The sequence below is a fragment of the Diabrotica undecimpunctata genome, chromosome 5 (assembly GCF_040954645.1).
Source record: "Diabrotica undecimpunctata isolate CICGRU chromosome 5, icDiaUnde3, whole genome shotgun sequence".
Lineage (NCBI taxonomy): Eukaryota > Metazoa > Arthropoda > Insecta > Coleoptera > Chrysomelidae > Diabrotica > Diabrotica undecimpunctata.
Window position 1 is genome coordinate 99,564,896 of NC_092807.1, and position 26,887 is coordinate 99,591,782.

The following is a 26,887-nucleotide window of genomic DNA, read 5'->3' on the forward strand; positions in this document are numbered from 1 at the left end:
TTTTCTTTCATTACCTCTCAGAAACAGAAGGATATTGCAAGTAATACATCCCTAGCTGGTCACAAAATAGCGAGAAATTATATCAGAGTTTTCTTGAAACTGGGCGATTGAGAAATAGTGGATGGACTACTTCACGGCCTGGATGACGCTAGAAGCCAAAAGTGGACAGAAAGAGCGGATAGCCTTAACTTCCAGGCATCAAGCAGGCAAGCATGGTAAATGACTAGAAAGAAAACTAGCGAGTGGTGCCTCTACAAAACGCCAAAAAGCAGCGGTAAAGCCAAATGCACTAGCGTCACACATACTAAAAACATCCAGGGCACAAAAATAGAAAGCATACATAAATTACGTTAAGAGAAACATGAAAACTTTTAAACATGAAGCTACAGATACGGAATATTCCCATTCCTTCTCCAGCGAAGACATATCAGAGGCTTTTAAAGATGTTAGGCCAGCAAAAAAAACAGGATTTGACAATATATACCCTGAAATTTATTTGGCTTGCCCGTTTTTTCATAAATGTATCATGCAAACTTGAAATATACCAAAAGATCCCAGTCGAACAGACAGTTTTTTGATTGAAACGGATTTTGGATTCAAACGGAGTTTGCAGACCAGGTTATGTCACTTACCACCTACATCGAAGCGAGATTCCAAAGAAGACTTAAAACTTTATTTATATCGATCGATATTAATTGATCTCACAGGGGCTTACGATACAGTATGAAGAGAGGGTCTTATATAGAAGATTCTCCGTACGATCCCCTGTAAACCAATTGCCCACCTAACAAAAAGCATGCTTAACGATTGAGTGCCCTAAGTAGTGATGGGCATTGTTATCAGCTCACCAAAGAAATTCAAGAATGATCTACCACAAGGGTCAGTGCTCTCTAAACTACTATTTAGCTTATACTTAGCAGATATGCCGAGAGCACAACCAAGAAAGTTCTGATACGCTGACGACCGAGTCCTTACTACCAGATGCAAAACATTAGAAACATCTAAATACATCTTTATGGCAGATCTTCATATATTGAGCAACAATTTCCGTAAATGGAGACACAACCAAATGCTTTCAAAACAGTGGTTAGATGCTTCCATCTGAACAATAACATATTCACCACCGAACATACAGTTCAAAAATACCACTCTTATCCACAACAAAACACCGAAGTACCTGGGCGTAACTTTAGATAGAAAATTATCTTTTAAAAAGCATTTAACAAAAACTGCCCAAAAGTTGAGTAAAAAGACAGCATTATACAAAAGCTTTGTGGTACCACCTGGGGAGTAGGTGCCGACGATGTATATGTACCACATTTGAACCACTGTGTCAAATATGGACGAGGAGAACGAATCACAGGTAAATTAAATTTCTTTAGTAATTTATTTATTTGTTTACCTTATAATAATTCGTTAATACATTAGTAATAGTGTCGTTAGTAAATTGTGATGGGACATTACCAGAATTATTGAAATAAACTATAAAGTTTTGAAATTTATTATACTGTGACCGGTTTGATCTTCAGACATGTGGGTCCCACTATTCCATTGGAACACACATATCTCTGTAGGAGCTGGGTTGTACGCCTATGTGTGTGTGTGTTATTATTCTTAGGCTCAACAAGACTTAATAAATGGAAGTCTACCGTAGAACATATTGATTTCTCACGTTCCAGTCGAAAGGCATGGGGACTGATCCGCAAACTGGGCGAAGCAAGCAGAGCGCAACACTTAAACAAATCAACAATTGAGCTAAATAAAATAGCCAATAGAATAATTGAGAACTCCCGAGCTCCATCTGAGAAAACTCATACATCTACCGTAAAAAGAGCTCTTAAACAACTTAAAGCAAATACTCCCGCAACATCAGAATACTCACGTGCCTTCTCATTGGATGAAATAAACGAAGCGCTTAACCAAACTAAAACAGGAAAAGCAGCAGGCTTCGATGGAATCTATCCTGAGTTTATAGTCCACACTGGTACAAAAACACGACAGTGGCTCAAAAAATTCTTTAGCGACATAGTGAATACAGCTGTGATACCCCCAGAATTCAAAAGAACAAAAATTATCGCAATCCAGAAGCCTGGCAAAGACAACAAGCTGCCTGAAAGTTACCGGCCTATTGCCTTACTCAGTTGCTGTTATAAATTACTAGAACGACTTTTATATAACCAAATATGTAACACCATTGAGGATGCTGTACCAATTGAACAAGCTGGATTTAGAAGAGGACGAAGTTGCTGTGACCAAGTGCTGTCCTTAACTACATTTATTAAAGCTGGCTTTGAAAGACGCGAAAAATCTGCCATAACATGTATAGATCTCACGGCTGCCTATGACACTGTGTGGAGAGAGGGCCTTATTTATAAGCTGATGAAAATCATACCTTGCCTCAAAACTTGTCAGCTGATAAACAATCGACTGACTAACAGACTGTTTCAGGTATATATGAATGGTGCACAGAGTAACGTTAGAAAACTTAACAACGGCTTACCTCAAGGCTCAGTGCTAGCTCCTTTATTATTTAACCTTTATACAGCAGATATACCTGAAACAAAATCGAGAAAATTTGCTTATGCTGACGACCTGGCCATTGGCTTCCAAGATAATAGTAAAGAAGCAGGAGAACGAGCTCTAAACGAGGACTTAACTACACTAAGTAACTATTTTAAGAACTGGCGCTTACGTCCTAACACAAGCAAAACTGAAATCTGTCTCTTTCACCTGTCGAATCAACTTGCAAGCGATACTCTCAATGTAACTCTAAATGATACAGCTATCAAACATAACAACAACCCCAAATATCTAGGCGTTACACTTGATAGAACACTCACCTTCAAAAGTCATCTTACAAACGCAGCCGGTAAACTAAGAACAAGAAATAACTTAATATCAAAACTTGCTGGAACAACTTGGGGTGCTTCTGCAGATACTCTGCGGACCTCTGTGCTAGCTTTGGTTTTTTCAGTGACAGAATATTGTGCACCAGTATGGCTAAATAGTGCACATACAAGCAAAATCGATGTCCAACTTAACCAAACCATGAGAATAATCACTGGAACAATAAAACCAACGCCAGTGAGATGGCTGCCTACTCTGAGCAATATTGCTCCACCAGATCTACTCCGTACAGCAGCATTAGTGAGAGAGTACCAGAAAATTGTAGCCAACATTCAATTACCAATACATCAAGATATCCCAGACATCTCAAAAGAGCACCAGCGACTGAGATCTAGAAATTCTCCAATACGATCTGCCCGAAAAATTGGTAATTCCTATAATATACATAGGCAATGGACAACAAAATGGATGCCAACAGCAGAATCGGACTATATTAAGATATCCACCCCAACTCAGGGTTTCATCGGATCAAATCTGCCCCGGTCCACTTGGGCAAGGCTTAATCGTATACGTACCGGATATGGTAAATGTGCTGATTCGCTGTTCAGGTGGGGTCGTGCAGAAAGTCCACAGTGCGATTGCGGACAATCTAGACAGACCATAAGTCATTGTGTTTCAAACTGCTTGAATCGTGCCTACCGTGGAAACCTCCAGGACTTTGCGGAATGTTCCCCAGAAGCAATTGAATGGCTATGTAAATTGGACATTAATATTTAGTGTCATTATCCCTTAACCAATTAGAGATACGAGAGATTTTTGATTTCAACGGTTTGCGTTGTTTCTTCAATTGATCCATTGCGGTTAGAGATGTATCGAAAGCTTTGCGAGATATTTATCTATGAGAGATACACGAGAAATAAAAAATTTTAGAGTCTAAAACACAGCCTAGTCCACCCCGTATAATAAACAAGAGTCTCAGAAAATAATGTCTGTACGAATCCTGCGAAATATAAACTCGTCCTGTATACTAATATTATGCGTTCGAACTTTTGAATGTCCCTGTACGCGTGATTATAAAAATATATCTTGGAACGAACTCACCAAATAGAAATGAATCGTAAAAAATCCATAAACCCATAGTCACATCACATGTTTCTTGTCAGCAATTTTACTTGATACCGGCCGGTGAAGAGCGATAAATCTAAGAATTTTGAGATGAACACTTCAAACACTTGCGTGGTGACGTAATGTTCCATGTACCGTGAGATTGTTTATCTTATGTTTTTATGCAAAGTTCTATTTTGTGAAGAGCACTTAGTAATGAGTTTTATTTTAATTTTTATGGGAAAAGAATTAAATAAGAGAAAATTAATTTGATTTATGAAGATAAATCGGAAGAGGAATTGCGATAAACAATAGGCGGTTCGAAGAGACCACAAATGGTGGAAAGGGTAAACTTTGTTGCCAAACTATCCACATTTAAGAGAGGCGTATTTGAACACCTAATTGCTTCAAAATATTTATTAAGGACCACTGAAGCAATAAAACAATTAAAATGTATTTTTCCTTCGATTTATTTATAGTGAACTCAAGGGCTAATTCAACATTGATAATTATCGCAATTCTGATAATACTAAAAAGAGTTATACAAATATCATTAGCTTTACAGTGCTGGGAGGCAGTAACAGAGATACATAGAATTGAGAGAAACAAACTCATATACGTTTAACACAAAACACCGGGTTTACAAGCGCATTTATCACTTACGCACCACGCACTTTTCGGGATCACACACACCCGGCCTTCACTTGCCGAGAGGCAAATTGGCACTGTCTGTCCTAAGTTATATAACGAGGGGAGGACGGGTCCCTGATGTAGGGAATCAGTCGCACACACGTTAACACAATAGCTGACGACCTGAGCGCACAATTTGATAAAATAACTATACTATTACAATATACAGGTTGTTTTTACAACATACTGCCCCCCGTTGAAGCACTAGCTTTAACATTATAAGCATTAAAAAGAAAAGAGTACATAAAAAAAAACAATATGAGTAATAGTATACAAATTCATACAAACAACGTATGAGTAAAAGTACTAAACCTAATAACATTAACATAATCCTTCACTAGGAAGGGGACACAATTTTGTTATCGTGCGTTTGAAAATCCCATCCTTAGTTTTAACAGATGTAACTCTCACTCGGCCATCTTTACCCGGAAAGACATCCATCACTCGTGCCAATGACCAGTAGAGAGGAGGGAGATTATCTTCTTTAACTAACACAAGGTCATTGGGTTCTAAATTTTTGAATGGGAGAAACCATTTTGGACGATTTTGAAGTCTATTAGATAATCAGTCGACCACCTTTTCCAAAAAAGTTGATGGAGCTTAGAGAGATTTTGCCAGATGCTAAGTCTATTTTCCGGGATAGATGTATACTCCTGGTCGGGTAGCGAGGTGAGAGATCTTCCATATATAACGAGGGGAGGACGGGTCCCTGATGTAGGGAATCAGTCGCACACACGTTAACACGATAGCTGACGACCTGAGCGCACAATTTGATAAAATAACTATACTATTACAATATTATACAGGTTGTTTTTACAACACATTATATCTTTAGTGTTTAAATAATATATTTAATATATATGTATATATTATTGTATTTGTATATTTATCGTACTGTGAAAGTCCATAAGCTAAAGAAAAAAAAATATTCTTAGGCTATTTTCTTGTGGCATAATAATGTAATTTACTATTTTTATTGGGAATAAGCCACAATTTTAGTTTAACATAAGATTATTTTGAAGTTTCGAGTTCCACTTTGGAAATCGTTAACTCAAAATACGAAATACCAATAAATTAAACAAATTTTGTTTTTGTTACTTGGTAAAAAAATTCTTCTAATAATTTTATTTTATCTGACTTATTCATATTGACAACTCAGTCACTATTTGAGATATATTTTATACGATATATTTCTGCAAAATCTCCTTACAAAAATAAAATATTCGGAAAGTTAATAAAGTTATACACTTTAGTACCTAAATACCGGATGTTGACAGCTATCCCAACGGGCTGGTATTATTGTATTGTAAAGAAATAAACAACAGATTAAAATATTTATGACTTACTAAAATGCCAAAGGTCCGAAGAATAAAAGTATATGACTATATAATAAAATATTACAACTCTAGTATAAAAATTAAGTTAATAAATGTTTCGTCGGTATGTTCCAGGTATAAGATTAACTACTGTTCTTTTATTCTTATACAGTTTACTGTAACGCAAATGTAAAGCTTTCATCTCTGCCAATATTCCTCTTATAAAATTACAGAACAAGATATTTATAGAAAAGTTCGAAAAAACTGCCGCTTCAACATGACTGAATGGTCAATATTAATGAGTCAAATAAAGTATAATTATTAGAAGAATTTTTTTACCAAGTAACAAAACAAAATATTTTGTATTTTGAGATAAATTTCCGAAGGAAAAATTAAAACGTCAAAATAACGTACAATATAGACATATCATAGAACTTTGATCAGATAAAAGGCATATATCGAGCACAGTTTAATTTAATCTTGCCCAAGTACTTTCGATCCCTAGATCATCTTCAGGGGCATTTCGTCAATTGTGGCCTATCCGGCAAGAACAAGATGTCATAAACATATAAATGTACATTACACTACACTACAAATGGACAAACAAACACTTTAAAATTATTTAAGATTCTGTCTACGGCAGAATTATTTGATTCTGTCTCCGGCTTCTTCAAGTAATGTAGCCTTTCTTAAATAATTTTAAAGTGTTTGTTTGTCCATTTGTAGTGTAGTGTAATGTACATTTATATGTTTATGACATCTTGTTCTTGCCGGATAGGCCACAATTGACGAAATGCCCCTGAAGATGATCTAGGGATCGAAAGTACTTGGGCAAGATTAAATTAAACTGTGCTCGATATATGCCTTTTATCTGATCAAAGTTCATTTATTCGAGCATTCAACCTTATATTTATTTATATCATAGAAGTTCCATGAATAAATAAGGTCACTCTCTGTAAACTTGTAGTATGGAGTGTACCAAAGAGGCGAAGAGACCGAGCGCATTATGTATCTCTTTTCCTCCGAATGCGTTCTCTCTTAATTTTCTACGCAAGTGGACAAATTCGTCAAGTATCACCTTAAATTTGACAAGCTGTACCTACCTTAATTTCTGTGTTGAAATCTGCTTCCGGTGACAATTTGAATAAAAAAAGAGATTACAACTGGAGAATACATTTATTAAAACTTACAATACTTATACATATCAATAACTTACATGTATATGTTAACGTCTAAAAATCTGGAATATATTAAATAACATAAAAAGTAATGTAGAGTATATCATATAACAAATATAATGCAACGAACAATATAGATAATTCTAAAATTGGTCCATTAAATAAATTGTACTTCAATATATTCGATAAAAATAATCTCTAAATGCACCAGACCCAATCACTATCTATGCAGAAGATGTAGAAATGTTAAAAGCATGTACTCGACTTGATTATGTACTGTTTTTGGTTTTCCCAAACAACTGACATATATTTTCTACTAAAGTACTAAATATAAATAAATAAAGGATTCTTTCATATGTTGCATTAACACTATAACAATAAAACAATACCTTGTGTATTGTGGTGTTTGACTTAACAATGAATAGAGTATCGTCGAAACAAGACGAGGCGGCAACTAACTAAATGTGATACACCGTCGGCCTTGATCAACCTTGCCTGCCTTAGGTGAACAAAAAACAGTCTAAAATAAATAAATATCGGTTTTTAACAAATCCTACAATGTCTGAAGATATAGTTCTTAAGGCTGGTATTATTCAAAACATTTTAAAGGGTGTACGCAAATTACGGGATAGAACAAAATAAAGTCCTCGTTTGTATATATCCGGTTGAGATTCGCGACACTGTTTTAGGCATAGGACGATGTGGCACTGAACATAAAGTCTGTTTTCGTAGGTCCCATAGTTTCGTAGTGTCCTTGTAAAACTATATTATTCCTAAACTTCAACTCATTCATAAACTTAAATAAACAGGGGATTCACATATTCTCCCCATAAAAGAAAACTGAAAACTTTATAGGTTACTTTTGACGATTCGTCCCTTTATCATATCCAAACCTCGTTGTATAAGTAAAGCTGTTTATAAAATATTATCTTTATCTTTTTAAATTATCCTATCCACTGTTATAAGCCGCAGGCACAATCCTAGCATCTTTTTGCGTTTGTTAATGTTTTATTCCACTCGTCCCTATTTGTTATACTTACATCTTTTTCGAATTTTTTTTTGTTTAAAAGTTCTTATACTGTTTTATATGTTCTTCTCTGTCGTCCTAGTTCATTGACTTCCTGTTGACATTTTTTCCTTTATATCCTCCTAATTTTCGTGTTAAGAGATGTAAAGAAATGTAAACGTTTTGGATATTTTTAGATTAAACCGAAGTTATATTAACATATTCCCCCCTGTATTTTTTGAACAAGGTTTTTTACCCCAAATTACCACAAAAATACCTTAACAATTTTCAGTTTTCTTCTGTAAGGAATCCCTTGACAACATACCATAGATATAACACTTTACGACATATTTTCTTAAATATTTATTTACCAAAAGAAGTGGCAAAATGATGACATCGGTTTGCACTTCTTTTGTTCTATAGTTTCTACTTAGATGCTAACACACAGAGTATTATTTGATTAAATTTTGAGCTTATTTTGATTAGTACGTCAATTATCTCATTTTTATCTACTACAGTATAAAATTGTAAAGATTACATGAGGCCCTAGGCTCGAACAAAGTTACATACTTAAAATTTTGTTGTGTACACTTATGATTTTTCGTAGGAAAAAATTAAGTATGTAAGTCTGTTCTGGTACCACACAATGCTTTGATTAGTCTATGGGTTTTCGAAATGACTAAAAAATGTATTGAAAAAAATCACCTCGAACCGAACGAAATCAAAGCAAAGGGTGTAAACATCCTACTAATATAAATATTAAATTATTTCAAAAAGACCCTGAAAGGAATCTGAAAAGTTGATCCAAACGGTAAAAAATCGACCTTTCCGATGGTTCAGAATCGATATTACTACTACAAGGAATGTTTCTAGGCCTTATTAGGCGAAAACTCTTTAAAATTATAAACTTGTAAACAAAACTTTACCTCTTTATCATTTTTAGTTGGCAGTAAGTCTTTTTTATATTATAGAACTATCTTATATATTATTTATTAACCCTGATTATTGGTCTTTACGATGCATGATACATCGTTTTTTTATAATAAAGCCAAAATAAAGAACGACGCCAAATTAAAAAACTTATTTGAAGACAGTTGCGACGCATTTTTCCTTATGAGATGATTTTTTTTATTCCTGGGCGATTTTCAGAAAGAATAATAGCTAAATTGATAAAGCCTTTAACACTTATGATGAAAAAAAGTCAAAGATATTGGTAAAGATGGTGTATTCGATAATTTATTATCTTATTTGATCATATCGAATCTGTTAAGGCAGCGGTCCAGAGAACATTCATAAAAAAGCTGTTAGTATAAGAATAGTATAAATATAAAGCATATAGCAGCTGCTTTAATATACAGAAAATAGATCAAGGAAGTAAGAAAATACCTCGTCTATTACTTTAAATGATAATTATAGAAGTGGAAGCATCACTTGGTATGAACAACCAATAAACTAAAAAATACAGTTGGGGTCAGCAAGAAATGTCAAAGAAGATTAGATACCTGCAGTGGAAAGATCCAATGATCATAAAAACTAGTGGATACTGAGTCTACGAACAACTAGATAAATACCCAAAAATAGTGAAAGAATCTACGACTTAAAAACTGACCAAATATCAGCAAACTGAAATTAAAAGAGAGCTCCTATAAGCAGTTGTAAATCAGTGAGTATTGTTCAATGATTCCGCATGGTAACAGAATCTAATCTGCTGTATATAGAATGTTATGGATGAAATAACCAAAACCATTGCGCTTAACTATCGATTTTTCGGAGGTTAGTGCCTTTGTACAACTTTGATTGTTCTGCAATGACGGCCAATGGATGCATCACGAATATTTTGGATTCTAATCAAGCTTAACTCTTCTATTTACCAACTAAGAAGTACTTCTCATGTGAATATCTTTAAACACAATTAAATTTATTAAAAAATAATGTATAATACCATTGTGGTTTTACTGGCGAGGTTGCAAATGATGTCGAGGTTGAGGTGAATTTTGCTACAAATTTTTAATTCTAACTTAATACACCAACTACTTATTACATACCATCGATTACATTTTTACTAATAATACATTTAATATTTTGGCATAATATTAGCAGTCAAATGGAGCATTCACACTGCAACATCCAAAATTTGAAAACACCAGCGAAGGGTTTGAGCAGTCACACCCATCACCGGCGTTAGCTTTTCCGACAGATCCCCATATACGAGTGTTATTCGAAAATTTGTAAGCATACAGGGTTAGTCAGAAAATATTGGCAATCAAAGAACCTATTTACCTAAACATGCACTATAAATTAACCTAGAAATTATCGTTGAATTCAGAACCTCTCCGGTTCTGTTGTTGCGTTTATATCCGAGACTTTGGCGCTAGATAGCGCCTTTTCCTACAATCTTTCAGTGACTGTCATTCTGGTGTCTGCCTTAAGTGTGGGGCTTCGTACGGCGAACGATACGAGAATGGCTAAAGCTACTAGAGCCATGGCTAGTGAGTTAATGATGATACCTTCCTCCTTCCACTCTGAATAACCGTCCCTGAAATAGCGTTAGTCCAAGGGTTAGTGAATTTATATACAAAGGTTAAGTAACTACAAATTGCAAGCAAACAATTGCACCTTATACCTAAATTTTTAGAAGAAATATCAATGTTGGTTTTTTGTTATAAATTATTCAGTTAAGACACTTTAATATCTGCATTACTTGTAGATAAATATCATTTGGTCTGCTAAATGTCTGTCAAGTCCGATCAAGGAGTGTCTATGTAAAACAGTGTTTCCAGATATAAATAAGAAGCAAAACTTGATAGAACATTTTTACTAGATTAAAAAAAATCGCTGAAAAAATACGTTGATTACTATATTTTCTTTTTGTAAATGAGAAGATGATACACATCACTAATTGGGCGACCTAAAAACTCTCGTGTGAGTGTTTAGAAGATAACGAAGATTGAACTGGCACTGATAGTAATAAGAATTAAGCAGAAGAAGAATACTGTATTTTCTTTGTGAATATTAAGGTCTATTTGATGAAAAACTATATCCAATAATGAACAAGAAATAACAAAAAAAGGAAAGAACAAAATCTGAGACATGTAAACACTTCTTCTTCTTTTTGTGCAGACATGACTGCCTGTTTTTTAATGTGTCTCTAGTAAGTTGTCGTTCCATCGTTTTCGTGGTCTTCCAGTAGGAAGTAGATTGTAACGATCAAATAATCCGAATGACAACAAATAGAGTAGTGAAGACAGCAAGAGACGGTTCCCCAATAGGAAGACGATCAGTAGATCATTGTCTATATTTCTTTTTATATTCCGTAGAAGTTGTGTGTTGCAACTGTTTTGAGAAGCTCTAACAATGTTCTCTTTTTATTTGTCTATTCGTTTATAGTGATTTCTTCACTTATTGTCTTCACTTCCTCTCCTAACCATGGGGTTTTCTTTTTTGATGTATATGTATGTCTTTGTTACTTTCCTCTCATCAAGTGATTCTGTTGCTGCATTAATTATGTTATTTTTGAGTTTTTCATTCTCAGCAATCTTCACTAATATTCTTTTTCTGTATAAGTATTTAAGAGCTCCAGTTTATTTTGGTGTAAAGGCTCGGCGTTTTTTAGATCAGACATTTTCGGGACGACGGATTGGTAGATTAGGTAGTATTAATTAGCCTTCTCGTTCACCCGGTTTAAATCCTGAAGATTATATTTAATATATATAAATCTGGTAACGTTACAATCATCAAATTTTAAATCTATATGCTGCAAAAAAGGTGTATATCTGTTTTTATATAATTCGGACCATTCTTTTAAGAGATAATTAGGAGTTTCCAGACTTTTGAACCACTCATATTTGAATCATATACTTGTGCAATGAATTGGCAGTATTCATTATAGTTTTGAGAAGGTTAATGTTTGTTTGAAAACTAAAAAGTATAATAAAGATCATTTGCGACCAAAATGTAACCCAACACCATAAATCATGCAAAAATATGTGTCATGCTACAAATAACATGCATTTCTAGATTACCTTTCAAATTCTAGGGTCTAGTCATCATTGCAATCTATTTCATTGAACATAAAAAAGTTCTTTTAAAGTATTTTTGACCGTTGTTTTTTTGTTTGTTCTATAAACAGTAACTTTTTGGGAAATTCATCATCATCATCATCATTGGTGCTACAGCCCTATAAAAGAGCCTCGACCTTCCCAAGTCTATTACGCCAGTCAGTTCTATCCATTGCCAACTGTTGCCAGTTTGCTGCGCCTATTTGTCTACCATCCTCATCTACCCATTTTGGGAAATTATATGAACAAAAAATCAATTTCTTGATAAACTTGCAATATCTTGAAAAGATATTGCCCGAGAACATAAAACTGAATTGCTATTGAAATAATTAATCTGAGAAAGAATGAAATGAAACAAGAAACAAAATTGACTAGTTTAAAATTGAACCTAGCAAAGATTGGGGAAATAATATTGGTACAACTTCTTCGCCTGGTATTAGGCTTTATGAATACAGACTCTATTGATGACCTATTTCGTCGAAAGTTTTGTTGCTCTGAATCCATCTGCTGTCGCTAGTTTTTCTTACATGTCCATACCACTTTAGTCTTTATTATTCTATATATGTTAGTATGTCGGTTTCTATTGATGTTTTTTGCTTTATTTCGTCATTACTTCTCGTATCAATTCTTGTTACTCTGCAGCATCTTCGCAGGCATTCCATCTCTGTTGCTACTATCTTACTGCTGTTTTTCTTGTTTATAATCCAATTTTCAGCCCCATATGTCATAATACTTCGCACTAATGTTTTATAAATCTTTGTTTTTGCCTTCATATTTAGGTGTCTATCCCACCATACTGAGTTAAGTTGTCGGATTGTTGTTCTTGTTTGTCCTAATCTTTGCTTAATTTCTTCCTCTGCTGTTGACGTTTTCGTGATTATAAATCCCAATTATTTGAATTTATTCTTTCCTTTGATTGTTACGTTGTCGTCAATCTGTAGATCTTCTATGTTTTCTTCACTTGTAGATAGATACTCTGTTTTCGCGAGGTTAATATCTAGGCCAGCCTTGGTATATGCTTCTTGTAGTTTCTTCATCATGTAACTGAGGTCTTTTTGGTCTTGTGCAATCACTACTTGATCGTCTGCAAAACTTAACTTATATAGGTATTCGTTTCGTACCGGTACTCCCATGCCTTCGCATTTTCTTTTCCATGTAGTCAAGGCTTTCTCTAAGTATATTTTAAACAGGGTTGGAGATGTGGAACAACCCAGCAGGAGCCCTTTTGTTGTCTAGCCTAGCCTATGATTCTTGTTCCCATTTTAATGGACACTTTATTTTCTTTATACAGAGCTCTTCACAAATTATATATTTTTCATTTAGCTTATTGGTGAATATCTTTGATACCAGTTTTAGATTTGTACCGATCAAGGTAATTGTACTATGGTTGGAGGATTTCTGCTATTTGTTCTTTACGTATTGATATTTTAGTTCAAGTCCTCTATGGTCTGGTATCTTCTTTGGTGCTGTGCTTGTTTTCAAGCGTTGGCTATCGTCGTATTAAGCTGATGAAATGTTTCTCGGTCGGAAGCTAGATAAAACAATTCCTCGACCGTTCGACCTGCCCATTGTCTAATGGTACGCAGCCAGGACAGTTGTTTTTTTCCGACCCAGCGTTTTCCTTCGATTTTGCCCTGAATGATCAACCAGAGTAAGCGATATTTAGGTCCTCTCATTACATGGCCGAATTATTGGACCTTTCTCATTTTGATGATTTTGATCATTTTCGCTCTTTTTGGTCTGGTATATGCTTGCTTTTTTATTGTTTTTATTTCTTTTTCTTCGATTTCTTTGTATCTTCGTTGTTAAATGTTATAAACTATTACAAAAACCCTTTCACTAAAGATATTGTGTATGTGGTCAAATAAGCTAAGGTACCTATAATTTTCGAGATATAAATTATCTCCTTTTTTTGTGGAGCAGGATTGTAACAAATTTTCCATTAATTTGGAAAGTTTCCATTTTGCAGACATAGATTAAAAAGTGTTTGGATTCTTAACATCAGAAGTGGACCTCCAAGTTTATTTCCCCTAATGACTACACCCTCTTTCTCCGGGGCTCTATTATGTTTCACATTTTTGAGGGCATGTTGAATTTCCTTCCATCATAAATCTGGTATATCGTCGGATTATACATTCTGAATCTTTTGTATTGACTTTTCGATGAGCTCTGGAATATGTGTCTTTGATGTGTTATTCCAAGAATATTTTCCACTATATATAATATGTCTGGTCTACCTGAGACTATATTTCCATTTTTGTCTTTAAGTTGGAAGATTTCCTTCTCCATTTTTGAATTTTAACCCTCAGCGCTTTTACACTTCTGTTTTCTTCTATAGCTTTGATAGATATAGTCATTTATATATAATGAGGTTTAATTTATTTTAGGTTGCGGCCTTTAAGTCGGAAGTTGTTTACAAAATAAGAGTTTTATAAATTTAAACAAAACAGTTTGTTCAATTTTTTAGAACTTGCATTTTGACAACAGCTTTCTATCCGAGGGACGAAACGTTAAATAAATTAGTTCCAATTTAACAATTAAGATTAATTCTCTTTATATTAGTGACAAAAATCTATATTTTTGTATAGGACTTTTTAATATTTCTTGGTCTATGATTGTAATAAGTAAAGAAACTAGAATTACCAAGAAAAAAATCATAAAAAGCTATTCGGCCTCAAATTAATGGGAATAAAGAAAAACGAAAGAGTCCAAACAAAGAGTATAATACACAGAGTCCATAGAACGATTATTTGAAATCCACCATTTGCTTTGATTACTTGATTTTTAAGAAGAAAAGGTGTACTAATTAAAAACTATTATGATATACTTATAACTATGTAACACGATTTATTAAAAAAAATATACATCAAACATGTAAATATAAAAAAAAACAAAGAGACATAGCTATACATACATACACAGAAACTGTACAATAGAACCAATCATGTTTTTGAAGTAAATGTAAGTGATTTAAATATAAAAATTAATAGCATATTACATATCAAGTGTTGCAAGGAGCCATAATTTCAATGAGTCCTGATGGACATACGATTCGTGTACTATATATTATAATTTATATACTTTTTTCACAAATAAGCAAAAAATTGCCTTATGAGTTATCGAACTCTACTTTAGCTTATGAGATTGACTCACTAATTTTACACCACGACTGCTAACGATAATCTCGGAGTTATATCTGACATATAGATGGAGCCACTGGTAACACATTTACATTTATAAAGTATCAACAAAGAATATAAGCGTCTATATTCTTTGGTATCAACCATCATACGTCACTTGTCAAAGTGTGAGGTCACTTGTACCATTTTTTTAGTAAGTTACAATAATGTTAGTGACTACTTTTGTAATTTTCAAAATAGTAGAAAAATCTGAATTCCTTACGTTGACAAAATGGTTACTGATGTTAAACAAACTGTTCAAGCAAATTAATGTCTGGATTTATTATAACCATTTACTGCTAAACAAACTTTACTTGAATTACAAAGATAAATCGTCCTACAAAAAAGGCTTGCTAGAGATTATCTAGAGTAAAATATCTTTTACATTGATTTAGGTGGATTTACTACCAAATGTGTAAAACATTAACTTGGTAAATAGAAAAATCCCTAAAACTGTGGCATAATAATATACTACATAACAGTTTTATTTAGGGGATTGATTTAGTTCCATAAGAAACTTTTTACTACTATACAAATAGAAAAAGGTACAGTACTGTAAACAAAGATAAGTATAATAATAATATATCTCCTTTTAAGATATATTTCTAATAAAATTATTTTCTTCTCTATTCCCGAATAGGTAAATTTTCACAAGAGATTGGCTATATTGTACTCATAATGCTAATGCTAAACATGTATAGAAAAATAAGAAAAGGTCAACATATTCTCAACGATAATTCACATTATTAAGATACGATAGCTATAAATACCAAAATGGGTACAATACAAACTTTCGATTGTATAATATGGAAAAATATTAAATTAAATATGATAAAAGATAAATATTTAACAGAAAATGAATTTTCAGAAATTTTCTGAAATATTTAAGAATATCAAAAATTTTAAAGGATGTTTTGTAATTAAGGATAATAAAATCGTTTATCAATCTGTACTTTGCACACTGCTGCTCCTACTGCTTCCTGGCTGAAATGCCAGCCAGGAAATCCTTGCCTTCCTGGTCTTCGTTTTCCTTCTACTTTTCCTTGTAGAATTAGTTGCAGCAACCAATATGTTTCGCTTTTAATCATGATGTGACCGAGGTATTCGTTTTTAGCTGTTTTTATTGTGGTTAACTCGTTTCCGTTTTGCATTATTAATAAAACGTTGTAGTTAGTAATGTGGTCCGTATAGGATATCTTCAGGAGTCGACAATAAAGCCATATTTCGAAAGCCTCAATTTTCTTGCAGGTAGTATCTAATAGCAGGAGTACCAGTATACATCCCTGTTGGACTCCACGTTTGATTTTAATATCATCGGATTCTCCTGCCTTTGTACGGATAGACGATGTTTAATTCCACTGAAGATTGTTAATAATTCTTAGATCACAGGTGTTTATTCCAATATTTGTTAATATTTTCATCAGCTTGTCGTGTTTTACTTATCAAACGCTTTATGATAATCAATAAAGCATGCATAAATATCGCAATTCACATATCTACATCGTTAAAATAGCACTTGTATGCTAAAGAAAGGCTCGCTCGCACCCACTGCCTTCCGAACACCAAATTGTGTACGGCTGATTTTTTCTTCGCATAGTCTATATATCCTTTGATATATGATTTTTAGAAATCATTTTAAAATGTGGCTCATTAAGCTGATGGTCCGGAAATCATTACAGGATACGTATTTTGCTTTCTATCCAGCTCAGCTAATGTCTATTTGATTTATAGTCCATATAGAGAGTATCTGGAATTTTATATTTTTAATATTTCTTTTATGCGACATTGTAAGATAAAAATAATACATGTAAATATCCATTCATCTTCTTCTTGCAGTACCGTCTCCTATCGGAGGTTGGCTACCATCACAGCAATCTTTACCTTGTTGGCTGCAGCTCTGAACAACTGTATTGAACTGCACCCATACCACTCCCTTAAATTTCGCAACCAGGAAATCCTCCTACGTCCCACATTTCTCTTTCCCGAGATTTTTCCTTGGATTATGAGTCTAAGCAGAGAGTACTTTTCTCCTCTCATTATGTGGCCCAGATATTCCAGTTTTTTCGTTTGTATGGTTTTTATGCCTTCGCATTTCTTCCCATCTTCAGCAGAACATCTTGATTTGTTACTCTTTCTGTCCATGGTATTTTCCACATTCTCCTGTAACACCATATCTCGAATGCCTCAATGTTTTTGATGTTTATCTTTTTCAGTGTCCAGGCTTCCATGCCGTACAGCAGAACGGAGAAAACATAGCACCTTAACATTCTCGTTCTTAAGTTTATATTTATGTCCCGGCTGCATAGGAACTTTTTCATTTTGACAAACGATTGTCTCGCTATCTCTAGTCGCCTCTTGATTTCTCTTGTCTGATCATTAGTATCAGTGAAGCAAACCCCTAAATATTTGTAGGACGTAACTCTTTCAACTGGCTGATTATTTATGGTTAAATTCACATTGGTGTATAGCTTCTTTGTTACAATCATGAATTTAGTCTTTCCATTATCTATTCAGCTGACTATAAACTATGAAATAACACTGGATATATTAACGTCATAAGTTATAAATGCAATTAACCAGTAGCGCACCTAGAATTTGCATCTGGGGGGAGTTTTGGTTGATCACCGAATTTTTTTTTATGATGTTACCTTCATTTTGAGTCCTTAAAATGTGTGAGTAACAGTGTCGGAATAGGGCCCTGGGGAAGGAGGGCTTTAACCCCCAAAACCCCCCTGGATGCGCCACTGCAACTAACTTGTCAAATAGACGAAAGCGGTCGGATCGAGACGAAAATATCTACCCCAGGTGGTAATCAATCCATTCTTATTCATGTTACATGTAGACCGACGGAGTCTGAGTAGTAAAAAGTCATGGAAAAAGAAAAAGAAACCTAACACTTTCCTTGTAAGGCCCAAAGAAATAATTAGTATTCGTTTTTGTTCTGGTATAGGCAACCCTTGCACTTAACATGACGATTATTTTTTCGTTTCCAGGTCATCATTTAAAATTCTATACATACAGACATTTAAGGTACCTACCAACTATTTGTTATTCGTTTCCGTTTAATTCGAGAATTATCCAACAAGACACTGTGGACTTTTCACTTATATCAGAAACAATATCAGTTTTGGTCATCAACTACAGGATTCTTGGCCAGTTGGTTTACAACGTGCTCCTTCTTTAAATACTTTATTTTTGACAGTGTTGGTAAATTCTTCTCTTTTTGGGCATTCCTTAACAAATCGTGTGCATCCAATCCTGGATGTTCTTCAACCAGAAGTCCTGTTCTAGTTCTGACCCGAATGTATCTTCGTTCTTACCATCTATTATGAGCCGAAGGAAGTCGTATATATTGTGCCTTGTTACATGATCAAGATTAATTTCTTGGTTGGCCAAGATAGATTTTGTATAATTTCGGTAAGCATGTTTAAGAGGTCTACAACCAAGACAATTAAATCACAAAAACACACAAAACCAGAGCATTTATCATTTCCTTTTCACTGTTTAAATTCGGCTCAGTTTTAACCACTCAAATCAAAAAATCAAAGAAGTGGGTTCAAACAGTGCTGAATAGTGAAGTTTTTATTTGATTGAGATTAATCTTAAACTTTGAGATCGCACCATATTGCCCTCTTTGTATTACACGAAGATGACTATAGAATGGAAAAAAAATTCTTTATAGTCTACGTATATATTTAACAACACTCATATGATGACGTAAATGCCAACATTACTTAAATAAACTGTGTATATGTTAATTATTTATTGTGCATAACTGTTTAGTTAAATGTCTTTGTGTTTAATATTAAACAAAGTTATAATTGTTCCTAAATTTTGTGTTTAAAAAATAAATATCAGTTAAATACATTTTTCCACTTAAGACTAAAAATAGGTATTACTTGTAACACACTATAGTTATTGTGTTTATCTACTATATCGATTAAAAGACTATGCAGACCTCTTATTTTTCTATTTATACACATATACAAGTAAAGCTTTCGAACGATGCAGCGTACTCTAATCTCCTCAGAGATCGCCGGAACGTATGAGAATGTGTGCCCTAAAACGAAACTCGTCCCTCTGAAGGATATAACTTATGACAATAGCTAGGGCAACCAACGACATGCCAATGGTGTTTACTATTATAGCTTCTTCCTCATGAAGTGAGTATCTGGTGCTAGACAAGCAAAATAACAAAAAATTAGATAACACGAACATTACAATAAGAAGCAAGCTATATGCAATGCTGTATGTAACATAACAAATGTTATATTATGATGTTATCAAAAATACATTACAACAATTAAACAATTTTGCAAAACATAAACAATTACAACAGTTTTACCAAATATGTATATGAGTAAATAAACATAAAGTATGGAATATAGGTATAACGAAAAAAATATATCCGCTATAATTTCTGTTATACAATTGTATTTTAGTACGTATTTATGCCGGATAACTAAGACATTATTGTGCTTTACGTTTAGTTTAGAGTATGCTGACGACTTATCTCTGAGATTATTTAGGTTTGATCTAACTTCGCGCGTTACACGATCATTTGCAGTTGATTGATTTTCGGAATGTGTTTTACTCTTAGCCGAGAGGCCTTTCAACTGATAATATAATTAATCACTGATTGTCTGGAGAATCGGTTCTATCCACGTATATTTGTCGATGCTGTTATGTTTATAGAAACTATTTTGATTATGAATTTTTCAACATTATCGATTTAACTGTAATACCGATATGTAGGCATGTATGCATATGCCGAGACGACATATACATAGAGGTTCGAACAATGTTGAGTGAAGACAATATAGACGCCTTGATAGATCTTTTTAATGACATTTATGGGTCCGGTCAAATATCACAGGATTGGCTTCAATCAACCTTTATACCAATCCCAAAAAAACCCAAACGTAATTGCGACCAATTCCGAATGATCAGCTTATTGAGCCAGGTCCTAAAACTCTTCTTAAAGATAACTCACACAATAATATACAACAGATGTGAAAGAGACATTAGCCCCACAGAGTTCGGTTTTAGACAAGGATTTGGCACAAGAGAAGCACTTTATGGCTTAACTGTCCTACTTCAGAAATGCAGAGATCAGCAAAAAGATCTTCCTATGCTTTATAGGAAAAGTCTTCCTATGCTTTATAGATTACCAGAAAGCGTTCGATATCAGCTGTGATGTTTTTGCTTGCCCAATTGACTAAAAAAGGCTTATGATAAAGTCAGGCATAAACAAATTATGGAATTACTGAAGAGGATAGGGATTGACGGAAGAGACCTAAAAATAATAGCTAACTTGTATTGAAATTAATCAGCGGTGCTCCGAATAGATGGAGAATATACAGATCAGGTCAAAATCTTAAGTGGAGTGGTACATAATTTCACCATTGATATTAAATGTGTATTCGGAGCACATTTTTGAAGAGGCTCTAAAAGATATTGATAATTGCATCTCAATAAATGGAGTCCAAGTTCAATAACCTGCGGTATGCAGATGATACAAAAGTGTTTTCTAATACCATAGAAGGGCTGCAAAACTTAATGAACAAAATAACGGAAAAAAGTACAACATATGGACTGGATATAAACACCGGCAAAGCCAGGCTAAAGATCATTAGCAAGGAAAACATAATTGAAGCAAATCTGTATGTGAATCAAATGAGAATTGAACGTGTCTCACAGTACAACTACGTCAAAACTATAGATCATGCTATAGAAAGATCTCAACACAGCTATTCCGTATAACGTATGGTCCTAAAGTTTTGGGAAAAATTTCAAAAGCATATAACTCTGACCACGGCCACAATAATCTTATATTTTTATTAAATTATTCAACAATTTAACTTAACTATCCTTATTATAAATCAAAATTCAAATGATAGACAAGGGACCATTAATTTCGATTTGCCTAATAATTCTCCTGACACGTTGCATCATCCTTTGGACGACCTCGGCGTCAATTTCTCTAATTTTTGTATATATGCGGCGTCTTAACTGTTCCCGTTTTTGTGCTTCCCATCCGTTATTATAGACTTTCCGACTTAATATTGCCCAGAACTCTTCAATTGGACGAGTCTGAGGTAGGTTGGGGGGATTGTCTGCTTTCGGTACAAAGGTAATGTTGTTAGTTTCGTACCAGTCCCTTGTGATCCTCGCGTAATGACATGAAGCAAGATCTGGCCAAAAGACTATTTGATCATTTGCATGATGTGTGTTCACAAACTGAAGCAATTTAGAGAGACATCTTTGAATATAAATATTTGCGTTTAAGGCTTCGCCTCGAACAACACCAATGTAGGGCTGTGAGATAAAGCCAGCCTCAGAAATTGCACACCATACCAAAATTTTGTCCTCAAATTTTTTCTTACTTTTGAATTTTATTTCATCAGGTACATTTTCGTAATCGTTCGTGTAAAACCCATCGTTACCCTTCATCTCAGAGTTGGATAAAGTAAAATATTTTTCATCGTCCATCACGATCAACTTGTTGACGAAATGCACTCGCCTTAACGCGCGGCGACATCTCGGAATTCTCTCTAATTGATCTTCTGTGTATTTTGGAGCTTTCCTTCTTTTCCGGTACATAATATTGTTACACGATAGGGTTCTGAATACTGTAGTCTTTCTAACATGAGATCTTCTGGCCAGTTTTCGCTGTGAGACCCCAATTTTGTTCTTAGCTGCTTCAATCAGTCTTGTCTCTCTTATATGGTTCAAAATCCGCGGTCGGCCACTTTTACGCAAGTTAACACATGGTATACCTTCTTCACATTCCCTGATTGTGCGATAAATTGTCGATTTGCTTATGTTTTGATCTCGATAAATATTAACAATATCTCGTTTCGACATTCGCCCAACCATATTATAAACAGCTCGACGAATATCAATTGTATAAGACATTTTGCAGAGCACAAACCAAAATATTCTGATTTGTTTATTAAATGTCAATAACTGATGACATTTCAATTCCATGGCCTTCTTTGTTAAATGCATTTTGCTTCTCAATCAGACCAGGTGAAATTTTTCCCAAAACTTTATGACCATACGTTAGCAACCAACAAAGTCATCATAGCCAGAATGATCGCCAACGTTCGGAACGGACAGGTCCCTAAGAGAAGTTCTTATAAGTTTGCTTTGTTAAATTTTTTATTTCGACTCCGATGCAGTTTTTTTATATAATTGGCCGTTTCCCTAAAAACTTGTGGCAACGTGTGGTCTAGATAAAATATGGTCAAAATGAAAATCTAAAGACATAATTTTTCAATGTTTGCTCTAAACAGAATGTTTTACTGCAAATCCAATTTTTTTATATATCCCATACTTTATATAATATTTGTAATAAGACATCCTATATTGTTTATTGTTAATTAGGCAAAATGTTACATTATGAAAACAACTTGACGGTGGTAGTCCTTGACTTTTAACTTTTACGCTAAGTACTCATTTATTAAAACCAAATGAAAGTTGGATACGCGATTGCGTAATTGTGCTTTCAGCATGTGCATTCAAAGTTATGCGGAGATATAAAAGCCATGCCCACCCATACGGTAAATACCTCAAAGAATCTTTACACTGGCAGAACACAAAAAAATCGGGTATCAGTGTCGACTCTACTTAAAAAACATCAACTAATATTTTTATTTATAATTCCATATAATAATAACTATGTTGCCCTTAGATTTATATGATTCGAATTTATCTAGAAAGATCGGATATAATTGATCTCGAACTAACTAATTAGCCGAAGAATTGAACCCGAAAAAATTTAACCCCATAAACATAATGGAACCCATTGTAAAGGAAGAAAATATAATGAAACAAAATAAAAATAATTTATTGGTGATCTGAGGTCGGGAAGTGGAAGTGGAGTTTTTTTAAGAGTACAAAATACCTAGTTTATAATATTTAATGGTTGGTATACACAAAAATGGTGTATAAATTAACAAATTAATTACTACAGCCTTAGCTAAGCATTTTCTAGGAAATAGCTATTCTTTTGATTTTGAAAATGTACAGATTTTGTAAAAAGAATAGAACTACAATAAAAGATATATATTGGAAATTATTCACATATAGAAAGATAAAAATTCTATCAATAATAAGACCGATATAAAAGATCTCCCTAATATTATATCATAATTTAATAAATTGAGTTTGTTTCGTAAATGCACCATTGGCAAATATTTCTAATAGGACCCTGAGCCGGTCGTTCAGTTTTGAAGTACCTGCCAAGATGCTTTAGAGTCAAATACGTCTGTAGTAGTTCATTGTAAACTAGCAAAGAGGGCAGACATAAAAATAAAGTGTATTATGTAATGTTTATACAATAAAAGTGCTTATTGAAAATGGCAAATACAAAACAGAAAAAGGTAAAAGAAATAATAAGTTAGACTTACTCACAATCAATTTAATTTAACTAATCGGACGACCGGTTTCGCTTTCTATAATATGCAAAGCATCTTCAGGTCACGATACAAAGTTAAAATGCTGAAAATAATAATCCCATATTAGGGTGTTGTCTGATAAAGATAAAAACAAAGATAAAAATAAAAACATAGGTAGGTGATATAAATTATATAAATTACAGCAATTATGCCAATATTACATGTCTGTGGTTTTATAAATGAATAAAATGTTTAAGCAGACAAGGTAAGACCCACAAATTGGTAAAATAGTCTATTAAACTGTAATGAATTATAATAAACCAATAAATAAACATTACTTACATGCCGGTACACTATTAATTGATGATGGAAAGAACATGGTTCAAACTAACTTGGATTGTTGATTGGAGAACTCAGGTCAACTATTGTAATTATTTAACAGTGAACGGGGAAGTTCTTGAGGAGACAGATTGTATGATCTTCAATGGATGTACAGATTTGTGGGTGTGCAATTGTATAATCTTGTAGTTATCAAAATTTCTTTGATAAAGTTTTGCAATATCTGGCAAATTATTGTAAAGTCCAAAAATTTTTATGTTAAAATTAAATTAAGACACTTTTACACACACAGAAACACACAGAAAACACTTAAAAAACGGGGGACGAAACAGACATTTAATTTAAAAGGAGAGGATTTCTAAAAGAACTACATTTCTTAATAGGAGACAATGAGTTTTTTATGTGCTGTATATCAGATTTTAGAGGTAAACTTGACAAATGTAGGTTAAAGTGTGACAGTTCTTCTTCTATTTTAAATGCTGTAAGTTAAGTTATCCAGTTTATGAAATAATTTTTTTTTTTTTTTTTTTTAAATTTTTTTTTTTTTTTTTAAATTTTTTTTTTTTTTTTTTTTTTTTAAATTTAAAAAAAAAAATTTTAGATTTTATTAATATCAGCTTATTTCATAAAGAACTGTCACACTTTAACCTACATTTGTCAAGTTTACCTCTAAAATCTGATATACAGCACATAAAAAACTCATTGTCTCCTATTAAGAAATGTAGTTCTTTTAGAAATCCTCTCCTTTTAAATTAAATGTCTGTTTCGTCCCCCGTTTTTTAAGTGTTTTCTGTGTGTTTCTGTGTGTGTAAAAGTGTCTTAATTTAATTTTAACATAAAAATTTTTGGACTTTACAATAATTTGCCAGATATTGCAAAACTTTATCAAAGAAATTTTGATAACTACAAGATTATACAATTGCACACCCACAAATCTGTACATCCATTGAAGATCATACAATCTGTCTCCTCAAGAACTTCCCCGTTCACTGTTAAATAATTACAATAGTTGACCTGAGTTCTCCAATCAACAATCCAAGTTAGTTTGAACCATGTTCTTTCCATCATCAATTAATAGTGTACCGGCATGTAAGTAATGTTTATTTATTGGTTTATTATAATTCATTACAGTTTAATAGACTATTTTACCAATTTGTGGGTCTTACCTTGTCTGCTTAAACATTTTATTCATTTATAAAACCACAGACATGTAATATTGGCATAATTGCTGTAATTTATATAATTTATATCACCTACCTATGTTTTTATTTTTATCTTTGTTTTTATATTTATCAGACAACACCCTAATATGGGATTATTATTTTCAGCATTTTAACTTTGTATCGTGACCTGAAGATGCTTTGCATATTATAGAAAGCGAAACCGGTCGTCCGATTAGTTAAATTAAATTGATTGTGAGTAAGTCTAACTTATTATTTCTTTTACCTTTTGAAATGGACTCACACAAGCAACACATTCATGATTACAAAACAGAAACTAAAAAAGTTTTTATTTAAAAATTCAAGGTCAGAAAATACTGATAATCATTGTTGTTATTGTCTATATGATCAGTTGGAGAATGTACAAAAATTCTTTGAGGTTTAAATGTATCATTTCATCAGTCATTAAAAAAGTTTTATTTAATATCTATAGCTCAAACAAATTACACGAGATAGGTACAATATCGATATAGTTTTAATTAGAAAATTAGAGCCCGTGCTCATTCAGCGAACACGCTTCGTTGTCTATGGTTGTTTACCTTCTGCTTATGGGTTCATTGCATTTTGTACAAATAAATGCAGAACAACGTTATGGCGCCAAATTCGTTTAGTTGTGAGCTGTGAAAGACCGAGTTTTTTGAGCGACGTGAAATCGACTGGCTCGGATTGGCCTGCCCAATCTCATGGACAGCGCGATGTTTTCGACAGATCTTGCATTTCATCGACATATGTATGTTTGTTTCTAGTTTACTGAACCAGTCGACTCATATCATAAGTGTCAACCATATTGCGACTAGTCCTCTCGGTAGCACGATTATGGCGACCATAAAATTAGCTATAAACGCGCGAAACGTTGTCCCAACAGAACACTTATTTTGATAAAACAATTTTATCATTTTACCTAGATGGTTACTTTTAGACTCAATTCGAATATCTCACCATTCACCTATATGTATTTCAACTTTCATTACGAAGAGTTTTTGAGAGGACTGAATTGGAAATAGTGTCATTTGAATGTGTTTTTTCATGGTAATTTGGCAAAACATACTAAATAAATAACAGCTAATTTGATATTTTGATTTACTTTGTAGGTCATCTACATTGACAGAAGTGTTGGCTATAGATATTAAATAATCTTATAGAATATTTGTCAAATACGTACCCTAGCACGAACCAAACTTTTTGCGTAAGTCCTGTAAGAGAAGCTGCTATGGCTAGCATGAAAGTCGTCAGTCCAAAGGAGGCATGGATTGGCACAAGAGCAGCTCTAAACCCTGCGGTTGCTCCTTCGCAGCACAATAACACCAGGAAGCTGAAGAAACCAACCACAAACTGTAAAATAAATATTGTATTAATAATAAAGATATATTATCTGCAAAAATATTTTAATATCATAATGAGAGCACTGTATTGTTTATGGAAGACCATTTATCCATCATCAACGAATAAAAAATATAACATCAATTAGATGTAGGTATCAAGTATGAGAAACAAAAAAAAAGATCAAATAACATTGTTGTTCAAACTTTTCACGAACACGTCGATTCT

General features: G+C 33.4%; 1 protein-coding gene across 6 annotated transcripts in view; it reads right to left on the bottom strand.

Annotated features, from left to right (window-relative positions):
* Positions 1–7,114: 7,114 nt before the first annotated feature.
* The window catches only part of nemy (cytochrome b561 family member no extended memory), a 286,552-nt gene continuing 266,779 nt past the window's right edge, over positions 7,115–26,887 (bottom strand). For 5 of the 6 annotated variants that reach the window (XM_072532338.1, XM_072532340.1, XM_072532343.1 and 2 more), the window contains 2 exons: positions 26,502–26,671; positions 13,816–19,555 (listed from right to left, as the gene is read on the bottom strand). In XM_072532338.1, coding sequence (XP_072388439.1) covers positions 19,405–19,555; positions 26,502–26,671 — 321 coding nt within the window. In that variant the 3' untranslated portion in view covers positions 13,816–19,404. Of the gene's footprint in view, positions 10,678–13,815; positions 19,556–26,501; positions 26,672–26,887 lie in introns of those variants that run through there. The other variant, XM_072532339.1, reaches the window with a different exon arrangement.